The sequence below is a fragment of the Anabas testudineus genome, chromosome 10 (genome assembly GCF_900324465.2).
Source record: "Anabas testudineus chromosome 10, fAnaTes1.2, whole genome shotgun sequence".
Lineage (NCBI taxonomy): Eukaryota > Metazoa > Chordata > Actinopteri > Anabantiformes > Anabantidae > Anabas > Anabas testudineus.
Window position 1 is genome coordinate 8,434,807 of NC_046619.1, and position 20,888 is coordinate 8,455,694.

Genomic DNA, 20,888 nt, shown 5'->3' on the forward strand with positions numbered 1-20,888 from the left:
CTTGTGTGCATTGGTGTGAGTGTGTGTGTGTTTATGTGTATCTGCCATTCTTGCTGATGGAGTCTTGTCAGAGCAGACTGACAGCCAGCAATGGGAATGGAGAAAAAAAAATCTCAGCATCCCTTTTGGTTTCTACAGTTCTTCCTGACACTGAACAGCCAACTGAAAGGCTGTGAATGCCTTTTGTGTTCTGTTTTTCATCTCCCATCAAAAGTAAAGCCTGTTTAATGCATGGAAAGTTGACTTCTTGTCTGAAAAACAAGGTGCAGTGCCTTAGCAAGCAGCAACTGCTGTCACTTTCACATGTGCTGAATGTGAACTGTACATTGACACAAACATAAAAATGCTGCCGTGCCGCTTCCACTGTACCACCTACTGCTACTTCACCACTGCTGCACATCGCAATTAATTCTAATGGTAGCCATAGTGAAAGTCTAATCATAAATAGTGCATTTTAAAGATAGTGATTAGTGATTAGGCTGAACCTCTCCAGGGAAGTTTAATCTCCACTCAAAGTGGTTAATGCACTTGCTAAATGAACTGCTCCCTCCATAATAGCACCAAGAGCAGTGTGAAGTCGAGATTACTAAACAGTGTGGGCCACGTTCTAAATCACTCACTAAAAACTACAAAACCCTGGAGACGCCGTGGCTTACCACAGACCAGGTTGTGTGAGAGACAGGGAGCTAATGCACTCAAGGGCGTCAAGGGAGCCGCAGAGTATGGCAGCACAAGTGTTGGAGTCAACAAGCTCAGATGTCCTTTTCCTGGCTAAGAGAGAGGGAGAATAGCAGAACAAGAGCTAGCCAGAGGGAGAGACAGAGAGAGTGTTTTTGTGCACCAGCTGCCTTCCTGCATCCAACACAGGACAAACAAGGTCATTTCAACAGTCACACTGCAGCAAAACACCACTGGGTCACTCAATGCGCTGAATATATATATAAACAGTCTGATCATTAGAACTGCTTTGATAGCAAGCAAACAAAAAGGGTTGGTCTCCATCTGCAAAAAAAAAAAAGAGTCTTTACCTCCAGCACAGTACATTTTACATTCCCTTCTACACACAGTTTAGTGCCAGGCAACAAGCCTGAGAATGCACGGTATCATTCGATAGCTGTCAGCCCCAGAAAAAGATAGAAGTCAGGGCAGAATCGAGCCGCAAAAACAGATGCAAGCTGGGAGAGGTTTTGGTAATTCCCATCGCACAGCTAGAGCCTGTGTACAGTTCTCATCTCATCTTCTGCTCCCTGAATGTGAAAGTGCTCATTTCAGCTCCAGCCCCCATTGCCTTCCATTGTTTCTGTCCCACACCCATCCATTGTGCTGGTAGCGAACCTCTGCACAAGGAGGTCAGCCATTACAGCGGGCAAAAGTGGACTTGAGTGGGAAGTGGCACTTGTGGCTGTGGGTGGTGTCAGACTAAGAGGAACAGCTTGGCGAGAAAAAGAGAGGTGTAAGGGAAAAAAGAGAGAGAGCATGGGGGTTGCTGGGAAAAGACTGGGACAGGCTCTCCTTTTAATTTACTAATTAACCATGCAAATGAAATCTTAACAGGCTACTCAGAAGCAGTCCTCGGGGGAGGGAGAAGGCATTAGTGCTTGATTATACTCCGTCCATGTGGAGAGCAAAAAAAGAGGGGAAATATGCTGTTGAACAAAGTGATAGGAAACTTCTTGGCCCACGGCAGCCTCGCAGAACCACTAACAGAATACAAGGGGATAAAACATCTCTGCAGACATGCACATAAAACACACAGGGAGTGTACAGTACACCATGATTAACCTGGACATATGCATTGTTTCAATAAAACCCAGGGGGCGAACATAAGCTTCACAAATCACACAAACTGGAACTGCACATGGAGTAATCAGGCCTGCGAGATTGTTCAATTTACCATGGCTATGACTAACTCCTACATGTCTGTGCTGATTCCTGCTAACCTTCCAATGTGACAGACAATGCTATTACACATAATAGTCTACCTATCACTCAGATCACGTTAACACCTGATCCGCGCAATCCCAGGCCTGAGAAACCAAACAGAATACCTAGCAGCGCCACATTTGTCACAATTTACCTTGAAGACGTCTTGCGTGTCGTCCATGCAGTACACCCTGATGTTGTACTCAAGTGTGGAGCAGTAGGCGTCCGAGAAGAGCACCAGCCTTAGGCGCTTGGCAGCGCCCATGTGCAGGGATTCTCCCACCAGGGCAAAGGTGCCCAGCTGCTCCGAGAACAGCCGGCACGTCTCAGCCTCAAGCTGGCAGTAATAGGGCTCCGACACCAATTCCTCCCCCATCAGCAGGACGTCCTGGAGGAGGCAAAGGAGAGAGCGAGAAAAAAAACAAGGTGTAGATGGAAGGTCAAGCACCCAATTTATGTAGGAGGGAAGGGTAATGTGTTTGCCTGGGTACCTGATGTCTGTGTGTGTGTGGGGGTGTGTTTGTAAAAAGGTTGTTAGGGAAGTAGACTTTGTGCAGGAGGTGCAGATGCTGCGTGACATCTAAGCTAAAGGTCTTTAAGTTAATGTTACATAAGTAGCTGGGTAACCACGTAGATTGAGAGAATAAAGGTAATACTTTGTTGTTGCTTCAAATTCCCTTTCCACCGGAGCACGCTTACTCTATACTGACATAAAGACACATTCCTTCATCCAAAGGCAACACTTCCTATAGAACAGCATCAGTTTACTTAATAATGCATGAACGAGGTACTCAATTGACATGAAAGAAGACTCGAATAGATTCCTGGCAAGAATAGATGGTTCTGGAGAAAGAAAAGACAGTGGAGGTGCAGTACATATTGGATTATTGGGATTCCTGGAATTTCCTTCAGCCTCCGAGATTTGTTAAGAAAGGTGAAAACAACTTGCAAACAACACTGTTGCTCTGAGCCAAAGGCTACAAGAGGTACCAAGCAATAAATGGTACTTTAATGTGCAGAGGATAAAAAAAAAAAAACATTTAAACATGTCGAAGTAGCAACATTTACCATTTTCTTTGTGTGGTTGCAGAGTTGAAATGCTGCATCTCTAATAAGGATGACAGACTCACAAAAAATATCCAATCCCATCACAGTACGAGATCGTTTTATGAGAAAATTCCACTGCTCTGCTGCGGCTAATTTGATGGGGACAAATTGGACCCAAGGTGACAACATTTTCTCTAAAATCCCATCATGCCAGTTGACTGACTCTTCCCATTAGCCAATCAAGCTGAAGAGAGCATTCTGCCTGCCAAATGCCCAACGAGCCCTTGTAAGATCGATTCAACCAGACACCATCTACATCAATAGAGTTAGTATTGACACTATTCATTTGCTATGCAACCACAATGGAGTCTCACTTTTTCATCATCTTAATATTTCTTCGTAGCCGAGCAGAGAGTGAGGTGGCTCAATTACGCCACTGAGCACGCACTTTATGAGCAGTTCATTTCTCATACTCTTCCAGCTTGTCTATTTCTCCAATCTCACACTTCTCCTTTCTTCTCCTCTTTCCCAAGCCCTATCAAACTATATGAGCTTTATTTCCAATCTCCCACTGTTTCTAATCATTTCTCTACATCTACAGTATCTTCTTGTCTACTCTTATTCTTTTTTCTCATGCCTTCTTGTCCTTGTCTTCACACTTTGTGGTTGTTTCCACTCTCATTCTCTCGTCCACCTGGCACTTTTTCCTTTGGTGGCCATGCAGTCAGTCCACTGGGCTATATTTGGTCCAGCCAATGATTAAAAGTGCTGGTCTAACCTCTGCGTCAGACAGGCCAATCCATCCAACAGACACCCCGCCGCCACCACACACGGGGAGGCTGAATAATTTATGCATAATATCGAACATGAAAGAAGACCTACTAACACTCCGAAGCCCACCAGCACCCTTTTCAATCTCTCTGGATTGTTGAGATGGGTATACTGCCTCAAACCGCATTTGTTTGCTTGTGTGAGTGTATGTGTGGTTGTGTGGTTGTGTGGTTGTGTGCACGTGTGTGTGTGTGGACACAGAGGTTCTTTCCAACTCTATCCTATTGGAGTTTGGCAGTTCTGGTAACTTTCAAATTTCATGCGGAGAAAATGGGGAGGGAACTCTGTAATTGGAAGCAGTGGTCAGAAATGGTCAAAGAGCACTCAGCAAAGTACTTTGAGGATCAGTAATTTGCTTACAGACTTTCTGTTTTGAGAAACATGTTGCCTAGCAACTCTTGAGCCAAAGAGAGCAGGTGCTTCCCTGTTTTTGTTCCAGCCAATATGAAAACACCTGATGGTCAATATGATTTAAACACTACGGAGTATGTGTGTGCTCAGCCAGAACATCTTGTGGTAAATAGCAGTGTGCTCTCCCAAGTCACTGCTAAGCAAGTTTGTTTGTTTGTTCTTTTTGGAAAGCTCTCAATTAGACTTTACACAATTCACTGTGTGGCACCTTTGCTGAGGCTTTGAGCTGGAGTGATAATGCCGTCTTACCTCCCAAGCACCCTCATAGTTCTGCTTCTTGAGGCGGATGGCCCAGTTATCAAGGCATGCGTCAGAGCAGTGGTCCATGCTGAGGATAACCGGCCGGCTCAGGACCACCCCTGGAGGGCCACAACTCACTACGGGGCTGAGCAGGGTCTGGCAGCCGGCCAGGGGTAACCTACACCAGGCAGAAAATGAGAGCGAGTGGGGAATGAAATGAGATGAAGTGCTTTTACTCATCAAGTTATCAGTGGGAATCTACTGATTTGTTGTAAGCTGGATATGATGCCATCACCTGTGTAGGTTATGGAACAGCTGTAACAGAGAATAATGAAAGCCAACTGGACTCGCTGACTGCCTGGACCGCGTTGTGATGACAAAGTATTAACATAACATTATTACAGTGTGCTTCGGCGACTGTGCCTTCAGAGACTGAATGCAGTAAGGCAGATAAACAGTGTTTTCCAAACAATTCATTTAACTTAAATAGTGCACATCCTGGTAAAAAGGCTACATTATTTATTTACATCCCTCCTTCACAGTACTGGCACAGACTCCTAAGCCTTTCCTAATGGAACAGTAGAGCATCAAAACAAACAGCCTAGTGGCATCCAGGGAAGACTGCCAGTTAGGCAGTGTTAAAGAGACCCACCTTAAATCCTCCTTCCTCTGAACAGTGAGATAAATCTCATAGATCTTTCCTCTGGGGATGGCCTCGGGAGGAATGAGCAGGCTGATTCCTAATGCAAATAACAACAAAGGGAGAGAGGGGAGTAAGGAGGAGGGGTGGACAGGCTCATTTGTTCCGACTGAACAATGCTTTTGTCATCTCACAAAGACAGCCAGCCCACTCAACAAAACTGTGTGGCTAAAAAAAAAAAAAAAACACATCGATTCTGAAGGTCAGAGGCAACCTTTGTCAGGTATAGTAGATGCAAATCTCTGCACTGGCAGTCGAGGCGGCACCCATCCCCACGATCAACAATTAGCTGAGACAAAAGCACACATTGCGTTACAGTTTAAATGTCCTCCGTCTGCCACCTAGAAGATAATTGAGACCATGGAACAGACTACTCCAGAAAAATTGCACTTTCCCAGGAGAGCGGAGGAATGTACCTTTGAGAACAGAGAGCTATTGAGGTAGTTTGAGTGTTGTGGAATTTGTGTTGTGATGCTCACGCCAAAATCATCCACTTCAAATCCTATTTAAATTGTAGTACAGTACAAACAGTGACTGCGTGACACAATCTTAACAGACTGTGGATTGTAAACTAGGTCTGTTCACCATAAAAACATGTTTGAATAAAGAGAAGGTGCCTGAATGCTCACAGCCTTGTCTGAATCTATAAACCATGTCTTCCATGTGCCTGCTCTAAAACTGTGCTGAAATGAGTATATAACCTCAGTGTGGTTGCATGCAAGTGCACTTTGTGTGTGCGTGTGCGCGCGTGTGTGTGTGTGTGCATGTCCCAATGAGAAGATGGGTGCCAGTGCGTGGTATAGTGTACACAGCTTTGAGTTAATCCATGCATAAAATATCTGTAAGAGAATGGAAGAGAGACTGAGGAAAGAAAGAAAGAGAGAGAGGGAGAGAGAGAGTGTGAGTGATGGCGAGCAAAACAGGAATAAAAGACATTTTCTCCCACAAGATTCTGGCGTACTGGCACTGTCAACGGCTAATCTGGACACCCTACAATGAGCCCAGCAAAACACGGTCTCCCACTATAATTATAAGATCTGTACTCAGCTAATGTGAAGAGGGGAAGCAAAATAGGGGGACTAATGATGGTGAACTTTTTATATCTTTTATCAGACTAATCTTTAATGGACTATTTTTTTTTATTCCCCTGTCTATGCTCTTAGCACACAACTGACACTTGTGGACATCAGCTACAAATTCAAGCAGCTCGGTCATAAGTGAGGATCCTAATTGGAATAATTTGGACTAGGTTGTATTATTCAGGAATCTTTCAGTGGCACACACTCCTCATTTTCTAGTTAGTCATCACTGCGCTGAACATTTATTTTTACTCTTCCTGCCGTACTCGATCATGCATTGTAGATACTGTCAAGGCAAAAAAACCTATGACTTAATCTTTGGGTGAGTCACTTTTTAGATATACAAATGAACCTGGAAAGAACAATTTCGACCACAATCGACATTAATTGCCAAGATAAAACGAGCCCTTCGTATATTTTTGGTGTCTCCTCCCGTTCCTTACGACAGTTGCAAACCAATCTGTATTACAGACATAAATACAGCACTAAGCTGCTTCGCATGAAGTCCTAAAAACACTTTTATATACTTTATGTATGTTATCCTGGTGTGAACCCATTAAGAAACCCACATGTAAGATTTAAAGGCAGAATGGTCTGGGTCGCTTTCAGCGAGACAGTGAGATGTTTATGGGACTCAGCTGCTACTGATAAATTCTCCTTGGTAATGTCCAGTCAGAGGTATTAAAGGATGTGTAATAAAGTTTCGCTAAATGTTCTTTTTATGTAAGGTGAATTGTCCAATATAAATGAAACAGAGTTGTTGCCGTAGTATTTCTCTATTTAGAAGCAGATATTAAACTGTTCAGATATAAGTTTGTTTGAAGTGTAGCAGCAAACAGAACATCCTACAGAGGATTACTGAAATCCCCTTGTCCTTACACAACACCGCCTTACAATGCTGTGTCTACTCAAACAATACCTAAATGAAACCTGTTCTTCCTTTAAGGTCCAACCTTGGTATCACAGGAGTATTTATTCACTGTTTTTTTGATCTGAAGAGTTTTTATAAGTCACATTTAAGAAAACCAGTACAATGGTTCATGCCTAGAGAAATAAGCACATCCTACAACTCCAACTACAAATGAATGAAGAGCTGTAAACAAAACCTTATGGAGAGGCAGGTAACTCTGTAACTTATCATCCAGCATCATTAGCCCTGCATGAGCACTACATCTTATCTGGACGTTGAGTCTTCTGGACGTCGTTCTTGTTAGGCTATTCAGCCAATTAGCTTCATCAGTTTGAGTTGGTTGGAGACCGCATTTTTTTTCCTCCAGGTTGGTTTCACTTCACACTTGTCCTGAAACCAACCAGAAGGATAAATCTGCGGTCTCTAACCAACTTTTGACCTATGAGCAGGAGATCGATTTAGCCTCTGTTGTTCCGTTTATTATATCAGCTCTTTGTTACAAATAAATGAAATATAATTAAAGGACCACATAATACTAATGTCAATAACATTACAACAAAAGAGCCAGTTTTACTTCTGCAGGGTTAGCTGCATCATGTAATAAGAAAATAAACTGCACTAACAACCATTATTATTATCATTGTTTTTGATCCAGACCAACTGATGAGCTACAGGAGTGAATAAAAGAAGCCTACATGAAACTAAACGAAGAACCCACCTGTGTTGGGTATTGTTAGCCTCCCTCCCAGGAAATTGAAGGTCCCGTAGGAAGTGTTAGCCACATCACGGGGCAGCGTTTTAAAGTAGCTCTGAGTGGACAGCCTGCTCACAAAATCAGCAGGGTCCGGGTTTAGCTTGCCATTGTGGAGAGTGTGCGAGCCATTGGGGAGCGGGTCCAGCAGAGGCCCATTGGTCATAGAAAATTTCCCAGTGGTGTCGTGGCGAGATCGTAGGGTGCCCTGGTAACTGGTGGTGGTGGTGGTTAGATCAGGCTGGATGGTGAGCAAATGGGAATTCTCTGTTAATAAAAAAAAAAAAAAAGGAAACAGACAAAGGCAAATGTGTGAATGTCCATGAGTGGCATGCGACGGGTTCATACATCACTTAGACAGACCTCACACTCTCTGAAGCTGTCGCAACACACACCGACAACTGAAACAAACACAGGGAAAGACACATGGTGCAGGAAACAAAACACTCACATGCACAGACTCTTGACAATATACAAACACAAATATCACCACCCCGCCCCCCCCCCATTACTGTCTGTCTCTTCAGCAACCACACAATCAATTCCAAACAGAAGTGAGATACAGCTTAGCACCCAGAATGTATAAAGGCTTTTTTTTCCACTGCGAATCACAGGCTCTGCAACCCAGCTCCCCATCTCTGTCCAACTCCAGACAGTTGTATTTCTATTACTAGCTGGTAAACCTCAGAGGCTCCACACAGGGCAATAAAACTGAGTGAGTTCATTTCCTGACAATGAGCTTGTGGCACACACACACACACACACACACACACACACACACACACACACACACTCACCACAATACGTCTTGTTTGGACAGCAAGACACTGTAAACACATTCGCACCACCTCCACAATCATAGACAAACACAGGATCAGTGGTACATGTAAATGAATGCTGCACGGTCATGGTGGGCAGACGAACAGACCGGCGGACGCACAGAGGAGGGTAGAACAAAGAACAGTGTCCTACTGCTGTGGGGGGGAGGCCTGCGTGGCCGCGGTGCCCACACACCTGGCTTACTGGGCTTGATGCCCATGGGCTGGAAGCCAGTGGTGAGGATGGAGGAGTCTGCCACGTCGGCGTCCAGGCCCTCCTTCTTGCGCCGGTAGACCAGGACCACCACGATGAGCAGCAGGGTAAGACACAGGGCCACCGCCACCATGCCCACATAGAGCGCGACATCCTCGGCCCCACTCACAGCTACGAGGAGTGGACACAGAAGGAAAGGAAAAAAATAATCGTGACTGAAAACAAACTCTCTCAGATGTTAAGTGATAATAAGAATTGTGGCCGTGACATTTTATCTTAATTTTGCTGGCAAAGGTTTTACTGTTTAATAACATGAGGTCAGTCCAACATATTTTGCTCACCACATGATCCAGAGGTAAAACAGAACATGAGCAAATATTCAACAACCACCTTAATTATACGTATCTTCACTATGAACCCGTGGACAACCCACGAGGAGAAAAACACTTTCTGTGTAAGGTTTTTTTTAAGCATTATTCCTCATTTCTGCACTGGATAAATATATCATATGCTAGCATGTTCTTTCCCTCCCCTGTCTTTTTATCTGTCTCTCAGCACACAACACCCCCATGAGAGACTGTAGAAGAATGAAGGTTTTGCTTATGAAATTCTAGCATCTCTTATTTAATGTCTATCTCTCTTTTAAAAGGAGCGTATTCCTCCCAAAAGTACAGTATGAAGATGACAGCTAAGCCTAGACAAACATCAATGTGTGGAGTGCGTGCATTCGTGCGTAAGTATTGTGTGTGTGTATGTGTGTGTGTTTTGCAGGAGAATGGGATTTGCTACGGCTGTCTCAAAGGGCTGGGGAAATTTTGTGGCGGAGGTGGAGGATGCTCCTGGGGCCTTTGTGGAGGGCCATTGTGCGACGGAGCCATGGGGGCGTAGCGCTGTCAACTGAACACAGTCGAGGAGGGAACGCATTGAGCGGCTCAGCTTTGAGGGATGGAGAGCAACGGCAAAGGTTAGAGTGCTGCAGGCTGGCGTGTGGGGAGCTGACAACAAAAGGAGGAGGACAGAAGCAGGAAGACGAGAGCAAACGTGCAAGAAGGAAAATTAGAATTAAAGAGGGACAAAAACTGACTAACAGGGAGAGAACATGTGTCTGTGACTGACAGCATGCATTCAGCGATGAGCAGCAATAACACGTCAAAAAGGTTCGTTACAAAATCAATTATTCATATTTTGGACAAGTATCTCTCGATTGTCATTTTTTCCCAGGTTTATGTAATCCTACCACTTGAAAAATAAACCTTCCTCACCTCCAGTTTGACATGTTTTAATTGGTGTTAGTAAACCTGTGACATAAGAGCAGCACAATTAAATTAGCACAGTGCTAATAGTCAAATTTAAAAAAGAGAAAAACAAACAAAAAACAAACAAATGGTTAAAAATGAAGGGTTCTTTCATTCCCTATGTCTCTTCTTCTCTTCTCTGTTCACCTGTTTTCATTCCTTTGTCCTTGCTTTCTCCTTTTGTCTTGAAAAATCCATTTCATTGGACAAAGCCGCCTGACATACCCAAGTCTTTAAGAGAAATGCCAGAATCCATTTCATGGGTGATTATCTCAGTACAATCTGATACCTTAAGTAGCAGGATTATATGAGCCAAGCTCTATGGCAGCCCTGAGTAATGCCAGAGATCTCTTGACATGTAATCAATTGTGAATGACTGGCTGAAAATAAACATAAACACAAGATTGCCTCTTTGTTATTGACGCTGCGTCGCACATGTGCACAGAACATGCTCGTGGCATGATCATTCCTGTGGGACACATGCGGCCACCCTCCGTCTCTCATCTCGTCCATTTATCTGCCTGGGCCTCTCTGCTCCTGCTCTCTGTTTCGGTCTCCTCGGGGAAGCATAAAGGTGCTTAACAGTAAGCAGCCTGGCTAAACCTTTACACCATCCGCAATGAGCTCCAAAAAAGGAGGAAGAGACTGTGGCTGAACCTCTCATTAAAGTTCCCAAATCCAATTGTCTTGGTGAAGCAAAGGCCAGGTGAGGCTTTGATATTTGGACTTCCAGTGCTGCAGTCTACTGAGAGGTGTGCAGACTGACTAAAGACAAAACAACACCCGCCAGCGAGGAGACAGGCCCACAGAGTTCTGCTGATTGGATAAACATAGCCTTAGATTGGCCTGTTGCTGTTTACTTTCTAAGGGCAAACCAAAGGCACCCGGCTAACCTCAGATACAAAGATCCAGTATCTCTGCTCTTCCTTTTTTTCGCCCACACCTTTCTCGCACCCAGACAATAAAGTCAAGACATATCAGACAACTTTCTCTCTCTTTCTTTCTTCCTCCCTCTATCTCTCTCTCCCTGTATTCTGTCTGTAATCTCTGGTGGCTTATCACAGCATCCCTGAGTGAAGTTTTATCTGACCCGCCAGGTGTCACGGCGAAACGATCCTGAAGCTCACTACAACCCTGACCAACAACTGCTCTCAGCTCCTCCTGGCCCCGCTCATTGATTTTCATGATGCCAGCCAATAATTGAAAGGACATCCATCACTCTTTAATTGACACAGATAATCAGGTTTTATAATTGGATGGGCTTTACTTTAGTCCAGTCCCCTTCCAACTTGCCCTCTCCCTCTCCATTTTCACATGCACTTCACTAATTCACCTCTTCCTCTCTGTGGACATCAGATCCATCGTTCTCTTGATGTAATTGCTGACTAAGAACTTTTGATTGTCTTCGTAACATCTCGCCATGATCAACAACCATTTGCAGATAACCTGTGGATGTGAAGAGCTGGTTTCACAGTTGACCCCAGGCGCATCTATGTGTTTTCAGTTCAGCTCCTCAGAATTGCTCTGGGGCTGGCTGGTTAGGGATCAGTTTCTGACTTGCGATCGGTCAGTTTGAGCTTATAATTTATCTTCTCTGAGGCGGTGTACCTGGCTCCTGTTGAAATTTGAACTTTTGCTGCATTGGCAGTCAGCACAATGTTTGAACCTGATAGACTTGAACTCACTCTACCTAGCTTCTGTCTCTCTCCTGCACTGATAAATAAAAGCTTTGTAGCCTCCTGCGCCTCTTCCCTGGGCATTCATCAAGAGACATGAGAATATATTTCATCCCATGGCCAATCCTAGTCACTTGCCCGAAGATGAATAACACTGGAGTTCTTAAGGTCAGGGAAATATGGCCACTAAAACTCTCAAAGTGAACGTGACCATTACTATCTCCACAATACAGTCGTCCCATCTGTCAGAGAGTCCTTGTGAAATATGGCCCCAAATAAATATTTAGCCATTTTTCACATCAACAATGACCCCAGCATAGCAAAAATACAATCCGCTTTGGAGCTAAATTGGTTCCAAATTTGAAAAAAAAAAGGACTGAAGACAGATTAATAGTTTGATGGGTTTTGGACAATCGTTTGTGACACCCCTAAAATTGGACGCTGATGCAAATTAGGTTAATTACCTTCATTACACACATTAGGCCAAATAATTGTTTTTATGTTGTCCTAATTTCCTGTGCCTGAGAATGTGAGCACCATCATTTTTCCCTATATCCTTTTTGTGCCCTCTAACACCTGTCTGCCATTTTGGCTCTGGCATCCTGCCAGGAAATATATTATTACCCTGCACGGATTTTGTGTGGTTTCATCTTTGGCTTCACTCGCTTTATGAAAATGATCCCGCCTGGGTCAGACCTGTTTTGTTTTTTTTTTCGAGCTCTAACACAAAGCTTGCTGCTGCAATAACCAAAACAATAACTTCATCTAACGTGTGCCATTTCTGTCTTAATGAGAGAGATTAGAGATGTTAGTAAGGTCCTCTGACAGAGGACATCTTATGTAACTATGGCTTTCTCTGCAGCAGCATTGTTCGATTACATTGGAGGAGAAGGGTGTCTTTTGTTTAAGGGGGAAGTTTTCCATCTCAGCTAATAGCCTGCAGACATGGTTGAAGTATGGGAGTTGCTGACAAGCCAAAACCATCTTGCGGTTTTGCTTATTATAATACTTCACACAGCAATTGTCTAAGGAAACACATCTGCTGGAAACAGATTGGGACAGGCATTCTTCAGAGGCCAGCGCACCGCTCTGCACTGTCAGTATAAATACTGAGGGACTCTCTGTGTGTGTGTGTGTGTTTGTGTTTGTGTGTGTGTGTGTGAGGAAAAATGACTGGCATCTTTGTGTATATGTCTTGTCTCTCTGGGGAGGAGCTGCTGACCTTTGATGATGGGCCGACTGAGCTCCCTGGTTCACTGCACCAGCCACACTCGGCTATCGGTGGAAACAAGCGCACGCTCACACGCAGCGCTAACACATGTATGTGCAGCATTCACATACATGTTTATCTGACCACATCAATCATACATAATTCAGTTTTTAAGTCAGCGGCCCGTGTCGACAAAGTCCTCATTAAAACTTGATGTTTACTATGCAGATCGGCTAAACAGTGCAATATTCATAACCTTTTTTTATGAGACACCACCCAGAGACTGGATAGCAAGCCGCAATATCTTTCTGTCTTTGATATCTGTAGGGAATGACAGAACTCTCTCTTCATGTCCATCTGGTTGGCAGTGGACCCTGTGGTGCTACTTTCCACTCAGCTGCCGGCACGGGCTGTATGAGCTAATCCAGACAGAAACATGCCCTATAAATGACACACAAGGAGCAGCAAACGGGCCTGGCTGTTCTACCAAAAAAATGAAAAATAAAAAGGGACGAAATAAACAGCTACCCTTTTATTATCACAAACTGAACACAGCACACACATAAACATGCTGTCCATGTGCATTTTCATGCCCGATTTGACCTGTGACACCAATATGGCAGGTTGTATTTTAATCAGAGGAGAGATGGTTTAATTCTCAACTCTATTAGAAGGTCAGGGAGCATCGCAGCCCCAGTGCATGTGAAAAGATTGTATATCATCTTAGCAGTGAGTGCCATAAAAGCATTAATTAGAACCGATCACCTAAAAAGGTCACACAGGTAGGGATGAGCCAGCAGCGGTTTGTTATTGATTCATCTGCCACCACAATTATGTTATGAAACGGACATCTTTCCTTAATAAACCTTTTGTAACATGTGCTCAGACTATAGCAGAAGGAAGATGATACCATAAGTAAATATGCAATCCTGAACTAATCTGCTCAAAAGAAGAGCAGCACAATCTCCTCCACTCCACATGCTCCACGTACTTAAGTGGAAAATTACTTAAAAACAAAAAGCACAAAGGAAAAAAAACAATTCCATCTTCTTCAGTGTATAATTGATGTTAAATTGTGTTTACCTGGTCTACATGTATAGCTTGCTTTTTGCTTGTTTGTATCTATTGAAGGCTGCAAGGCTGAACTGTCATACTTGTATATTGCTGAAAACATTCTCCACTTTGGCCATGAGAGTGTCATGCTTCTTTGTAATATTAGCCAAGTAGTGCATTTTTGGCTAAAGCTCCTTAATGCACATTGCACAATGCACATTTTTTTCATTTTAAAATGTTGCTCTGCTACTTATTAGCTGACTTATAAAAACAAATCGTACAATAGTAACTAAAGCACTTTCTCCCAATGCAGTGGCTGTATGTTTTCTTTTGTTCCAACAAGTTTAACAATTGAGAGGATGCTTTGCAGTATGTGGGTGGCACTCACTCTGTGGGCACTGTTCGCTGGTGCAGTTGAGAGACTGGAGGTCAAGTCCCTGGCAGTCTTTGCCCCCGGTGCCAGGTGAGGGCTGGGTGCACTCCCTGCTCCTCCACATTGAGCAGTCTGCGCCGCATGCTGACCACTTGCTCCACTCGCTCCATCCTCCATCAACTGCAAATACACATAAGACAAAAAGAAGAGTGAGAACACACACACACACACACACACACACACACACACACACACGCACGCGGCAGCAAAAGCTCAAACTGATTCACTTCAAACACTTATATTTTTGCTCACAGGGAAAAAACTATTGATTGGAAGAAATGCTGAACAGTTTCAATAAAACAAGCTGTAACTTCTTTTAACAAATAGTGTGAACTGTTAAAACTCTGCATGGTGAGGTTCAGATGCAACGGTGGTGCAAAAGCAGCTGTGTATTTGCGTGTGAAACCAGAGCAACTGGTACAATAACTTTGTTGCCTTCCTGTGCAAATTCACTTGCTCTGAAATGGAAACCTGGTAGGGAAAGCTTTATGAAGACATGCAAATCCGCTTGCATACACTCAAATCCACCAGATGCTCAGGGAAACTTTAGCATGTAAAACTGCTGAGGGGAGCCATATTGACTCTATTCTGCTTCCTTTGTTTATTTTCAACATGGAAATCAGATGCAACTAAACTAAACCCCACTGGTGCTAGTATGGGATGCTGTGGCTTGGCAGACCTAAGTATCAATGAACTAAATCTGTACAGGGTGAAGCAATGAACTCCTGGAAATGAGTCATCTAGTCTGCTCAAGTATTCCTAAATTTCTCTATTTAAAAAAATCTCCTTAATCGCAATCAACAATTGTGAAAGGAAACAAATATCCCCTGGTTTGTTCACTTTGTGAAGCCGTTACTGTAGCAACATCCGCATTACCTGGTGTAGAGTGTTTGAATGCAAAACACAATACAGGTGGCATTACTCCAAGATGAATGTACGTACATTACACCTGCAGCCTCACCAGGACTTCAAACACCCCACCATCATCGAGAGCAAAATGAAAGAAATGGACATAGGCCAGTAATAGTTGGAAGTGTGCCTGCTGTAAGAAATATCAGCAGCTTTACCACACACATAAAGGCAGGCCATTTTGCAAAGGTGGGGGTAATTCTGCATTGTGGCTGGGGGGGCCGATGGCTGGGAGTGATATTGAGAGTGACACAGCGCCATGCCTGGGGAAGGTTACCATAGGGCTAATGGGAAAAAGAGCTGTAATGAGCTCTCGTGGGGGAGAAAAAAAAAAAAAAAACGCCACTGTCTCTCTCTTTCTCTCTCTCTCCCAAATGTAAGGGTGAAGGGGACCAGATGAGAATCACCAGAGCTTCACATACACACAGAGTACGTGCACACCACTACGACAGGAGCAGCCTTCCTCCCTGCTGACCTAAGGGCAAGGAAACCTTAGTGCTCATTAATCCTAGCTATGAAGAGTTCAGGGGGTATGACCCCCAGAGAACCAGTCTGACCTGCTGCAGGTCACAGGCTTTGGTTAATAAAACATAAGTGAGATGCTAAGATGTTATTCAAGATGACATAACCCCAGCATTATTGCATAACTGTACCGAGTAATGATTTTATTTGGTTTTAGTGTGAGTCCCCAATTGGAAAACAAGCTAAAAGCTGCTGTGAGCGAATTACATCGAGGCACAGGTGTGTGAATTAGACCCTGCTCCCACACAAGTCTGCATGTTTGTCTGTGTGTGTCCTCAAATGATCGCTAGAGGATGTGAGAGTGCATTTGTGTGTGTGTGTATGTGGCGGGATGCTGACAGAGCTCAGGCCTCTTTGCAGTCAGATCCATTTGGCAGAGAGAGCAGAACCAATCAGATAATTGTCCTTGTTTGGCATTGAGTGGACCCATCCGTGGGCCAGTGGGCTGATTATCCAGGCTGGGAATGAGAATGATTGAATAGCGAATTACATCCTAATGAATATATTATGTCGCCCCTCAGTTTATCCACACCACTGTGAAATAAAGAGATGAGATCAACATCTGCCCTGATGAGGTGATGAAATTCTACTTCTCTTTTCCACTGCAAAGCGAGACTAATGGCCACGCAAATAACATTTTCAAACAGGGAGATTGGAGCGGAAACAGGGTGCTGCTCGTGAGAACGTGGATGACAAACAAGTACTGTGACCTGAAGCTGAGGAAAACCAAAGAGACATGAAGATGCATAAAAAGAGCTTGATGGCCTATTTGACTTTAAACATATGCTGCAAATATTTAAATAACACACAACGCTTTCCAGAGAAGCAAATGAAATGTTAGGGTTTCATATAAAGAGGAGAAAAGCCAGTAAGTCGTACACTTAATGCAATGAAGCATAAATATCAAAACTTTATTTCATTTCCCTTTATTTGAATTTTAGAACCAAACCTCTTTCTTTTATATTTCCAGGATCCACATAAGAAAATGGTTATCCAAAGCCACAGTATTCCTGCTCAAATCCACAGAAAGAGATTGTTAGTGCCATAGCAAAAAGCACCACAGCTGATTTTCAATCATGCAGCACCACAGGTTTTAGGTCAGGCAGGTCTCTGAGGAAGGATAGTAATACAATAGCCCGGTGGCAAGCCCCCATTTGGACATGCTGTCAAGGGGAGAAGCAAAAGGAACCAACCATTCTTTACAGGGCTGTAGGAGGGCCTGTTTGAGGCTTTGCTGTTCAAAATGACAATGACTGGTGACGGACACAGTCTGAGATCATTGGACACCCATAGTTTCTGTGTCCTTGAGGGGAACACGAGGAGGTAGACAAGTACCACTGAGACCAGCAGGCTGCCCCTTTGCTCCCACTGTCCTGTCAACACACGTAAGTAACCACCCCTAATCCCAGTGTTTAAAGGCTGAAGAAAATAAAGCCACAGAAAACTGCAAACGCATGCAGGGGGTTGATAGCTTAGCCACAGAAGTGGATGATGCAACGGAGATTAATCAACAAATTGTTTTTTGTTTTTTTTTTGCGTGTGTGTGTGTGTGTGTGATGTAGAGTGCAATCAATAACTGGAAAAAAAGCACAGTCCACTCCTTATGTTGACTAAACTACTAGAACAAACCAATATGAGACAGAATGAGATATGTTGAGGGTGAGCCAAAACAAATGGCACACAATGATTAAAAACAGCACTGATGCAAGGCCATCACCAGATGGGCGCCTTCTTTTCATAGTGAACTAATGTGTGTTTCTGTCACATTTATTAGCCATAGCCTTTATTTATTCCTTGGATAAACTAGAGTCTCCAGAATAATCTCTGATAATATCCAAAGACATACAAATGCTCATTTCCAAAGCAGAATTAAACGCTTGCAGTGCAGACAGTAGACATATTGGTTCTAACTTGCATGTGTACAACATGTTCGCGCACACACACACACACACACACACACACACACCAGTACCCATACACAAATACACCAGCCCCGAGTCTGTTTATTTTCCATCTAGCAGAATTCTCACGGCTCCTCTGGCAAGCCTGAGGGATGAGTACAATATTTAAATAATTTGCACTAGTTAGAAATCTCTTCAGGTTGTTTGCTGTTCTCTGACACATCGGGCAACAGTTCAGGTAATTTGTGTGGGGGGCAGGTGTCACTGTGTCACTTCCAAAACCGGGGACTAACTATTTGCTGTTGGCTCAGACACTGTGTCTTTGTTGGAAATGTTGCTGTGATCTGACATTTTGCCACGACTGTTGGCTCTGACCACAAGTCAGCACAAGGGCAGAGTCAATGAAAGGGTGAGGGATGGACTGCAGAATTATGTTGGATATTTCAGCAGGATACGATGAGATGGAGACAAAGAAATATAAGGCAGCAGAAAAAGGAGAGAGGAATGGAGATAAGCTCCTGCATAGTTTGGTTACTCGCTGTCTCAAGTGTTGATCTGCACTGCTCTGAGCCTCAGGCTTTAGCCTCAGCCTCCTCCTCCTCCACAGCTCCCTGTGTCTCTCCCAGCATGGAGCCCATCTGATCTGCCACACAGGCCTCCGCCAACTCTCATTAAACACTTTGGAGACTTAGACAAAAATACAGATGAGCCTCTCTAGCTTCACACTTTCCCCGATGAGAGGTGGGAGCTCACATTTAGATACAAGAGTCATCGTGAATAGACATGTGGAGAGTTCTGTTTCTGCACAGGCCGTTGTAGATGGTGTCAGTCTGTGGAAGCTCATACGAAGAATGTATGTTAAAATATGCCTCTGTGGCCGCAGTTCTAACTACTTCATTTGTTTTTTGTTTTTTTTAAAGTGAAACAACACATAGCCATCAGCATTTCAACCAGAAATATATTCACATATTCAACTGGGCAATGCAGAGACAAATTGTAGCCTGTCTCTGTTGTTGGTTCCAAATGTAAATTGATTTGTTTCCAGTAAATGTTCATTCAGATGTCAGCATTTCTTTATCCACAAAGGAGTAGTGAAGCAAATCTGAGAGGTCGATATGTTATAGACAGAAACAGACTGCAACTACAAATTGCACAGAATAAGCAGCTAAAAAATACACAATTTCTTATTTTTATGTAACCCGTTTCAAAGATGTAATGCTGTAAGTTAAATACACTAGAGAGCTAATAATCAACAAACATTCTCAGTCTAGATAATTAATGAACTCTCGAAACAAGACCCGCATTAAATTATGCAATTTTTTTTTCAAATTTAAGCTCAAAACAAAGGCACTGTAGAGGAAAAATGCCTCTCAAGGCTCTCACTTAAAAGTAAAGAACACTACTTGTGAATCCAAATGTCAGCCATGTCTAAATAAATAACATGATGTCTATCTGCAGCATTACAGCTCCCCGTGTAATTCATTCTTCTTAAATCTCTTTCTTCTGAAATGGGCTGAAATCACCATCTACTGTGCATCTAGTGGATTAGACCAAGAAAGGCTATAAGCACAGTTATAATTAAAGTTGTTATCCAGTATGTAAGGAAGCTCTCTGCTCGACTGGTCTCATCTGTTCCCCGTCACTGAATGTGACTCTTATGAGGGCTTCTATTCAGGCTGATGATTCATACATGTGCTAATCATGTATTTGGTGAATCAAAGTGAGGATTCACATGTATTTGGGGGTTGTCGTTGCTGGGCAGTGCGTGCGCTGGGTGACAAATGATGGGGGAGCAGTCAGTTCATCTTGGTGGACTTCAGAGGCTCGTCCGTGAATACGCAATAGAGCAGCAGTGCCACTTGTGATTGGAAACAACAGCCTATCATCCCTGGGCCTTGGTGTGGTGTCCTTTGGCCTTTAGGGGAACCCTCTCTTGGTGCCGACAGCTGTGGCTGTCTGCACCACTGATGTCCTGTCTGAGACAGGTAATCAGTGAGAGAAGGAGGCAGAGAGTACCCTCTGCTGTTGCCAAACAGCAGGACAGAATGAGGTGTGGGTTGGGTCATATCGCTGTAGCGTCTCTCATCAAGGTGGAAAAAAAAAAAAAATTAGTTCTTTCTCTCCTAAAGTTTCTGCAAACTATGTTCATGGGGCACAATGCAATTTCTGTTACACCACCCTGAGGGTTGAAATTACACACTTTCTCCTTCTGGGGCAGGAGAAAGATAGAGGAGGGTGGGGTTTGGTCTAACAATAGCAGCTTGGCCTGACATTAATCTCTGTAAGCTTGTGGAGGTCAGTATCCTGCTCTACTATTGGGGAATGTCAAGCATCCCTGGATACCCCCTCTAATTCCATTAGTCATTGCTCCAGCGCTAATAATTCCAAATCCATTCAGATAGTGTCCTGAAGGAGCGTCATGCATCTCAGTGCTCCCTTTGTCTTCATCCCGCTGTATTCCAGCGGGCCACGTTACTGTACTTACACTCACGCTTGACATCTAGTGATGTCTTTACATGAGAGATGTGTAATACAACACCCTGATTCACTGGGGAAGATAACCCCTGTTTCAGGCAGGGAGAAGCTGTCACTGCCAGAGGTGTTGGATTTCCCTTTCTGCTATTTACTGAGCGTGGGAGAGTTCTCCTGCGGTCAGCATGGCTACAACGCCCCAGCTATATGTCCACAGACTGATCTGCTGGCAGCCAAACAGCCAGCTCTTGTACACACTCAGGATTTCTCTACTTCTTTCTCGGTTTCCTCTTTGCTTTCTCACTTTCTCTCTCACTGGGCTTTGTTCCTTACACTGTATCTGATTGCATCCGTCTTTATCCCTGTTTCCACCTTACACCTCCTCTTTTTCCTATCCAGCTCTCTCTCACTATCTCTCCCTCTGTCAGGGGGCTAATGTGGGACTGCAAATGAAGCAGCTTCACTACCATCTCAGGCTTCCAGGGATCGATAT

At 43.8% G+C, this 20,888-nt stretch overlaps 1 protein-coding gene across 4 annotated transcripts in view; it reads right to left on the bottom strand.

Annotated features, from left to right (window-relative positions):
• unc5a (unc-5 netrin receptor A) overlaps nucleotides 1–20,888 on the bottom strand; it is a 119,176-nt gene that overhangs the window by 13,382 nt on the left and 84,906 nt on the right. For 2 of the 4 annotated variants that reach the window (XM_026358545.1, XM_026358543.1), the window contains 6 exons: nucleotides 14,547–14,711; nucleotides 8,907–9,095; nucleotides 7,860–8,159; nucleotides 5,105–5,192; nucleotides 4,462–4,630; nucleotides 2,078–2,311 (listed from right to left, as the gene is read on the bottom strand). In XM_026358545.1, coding sequence (XP_026214330.1) covers nucleotides 2,078–2,311; nucleotides 4,462–4,630; nucleotides 5,105–5,192; nucleotides 7,860–8,159; nucleotides 8,907–9,095; nucleotides 14,547–14,711 — 1,145 coding nt within the window. Of the gene's footprint in view, nucleotides 1–2,077; nucleotides 2,312–4,461; nucleotides 4,631–5,104; nucleotides 5,193–7,859; nucleotides 8,160–8,864; nucleotides 9,096–14,546; nucleotides 14,712–20,888 lie in introns of all 4 variants that reach the window. The other 2 variants (XM_026358544.1, XM_026358542.1) reach the window with 1 other exon arrangement.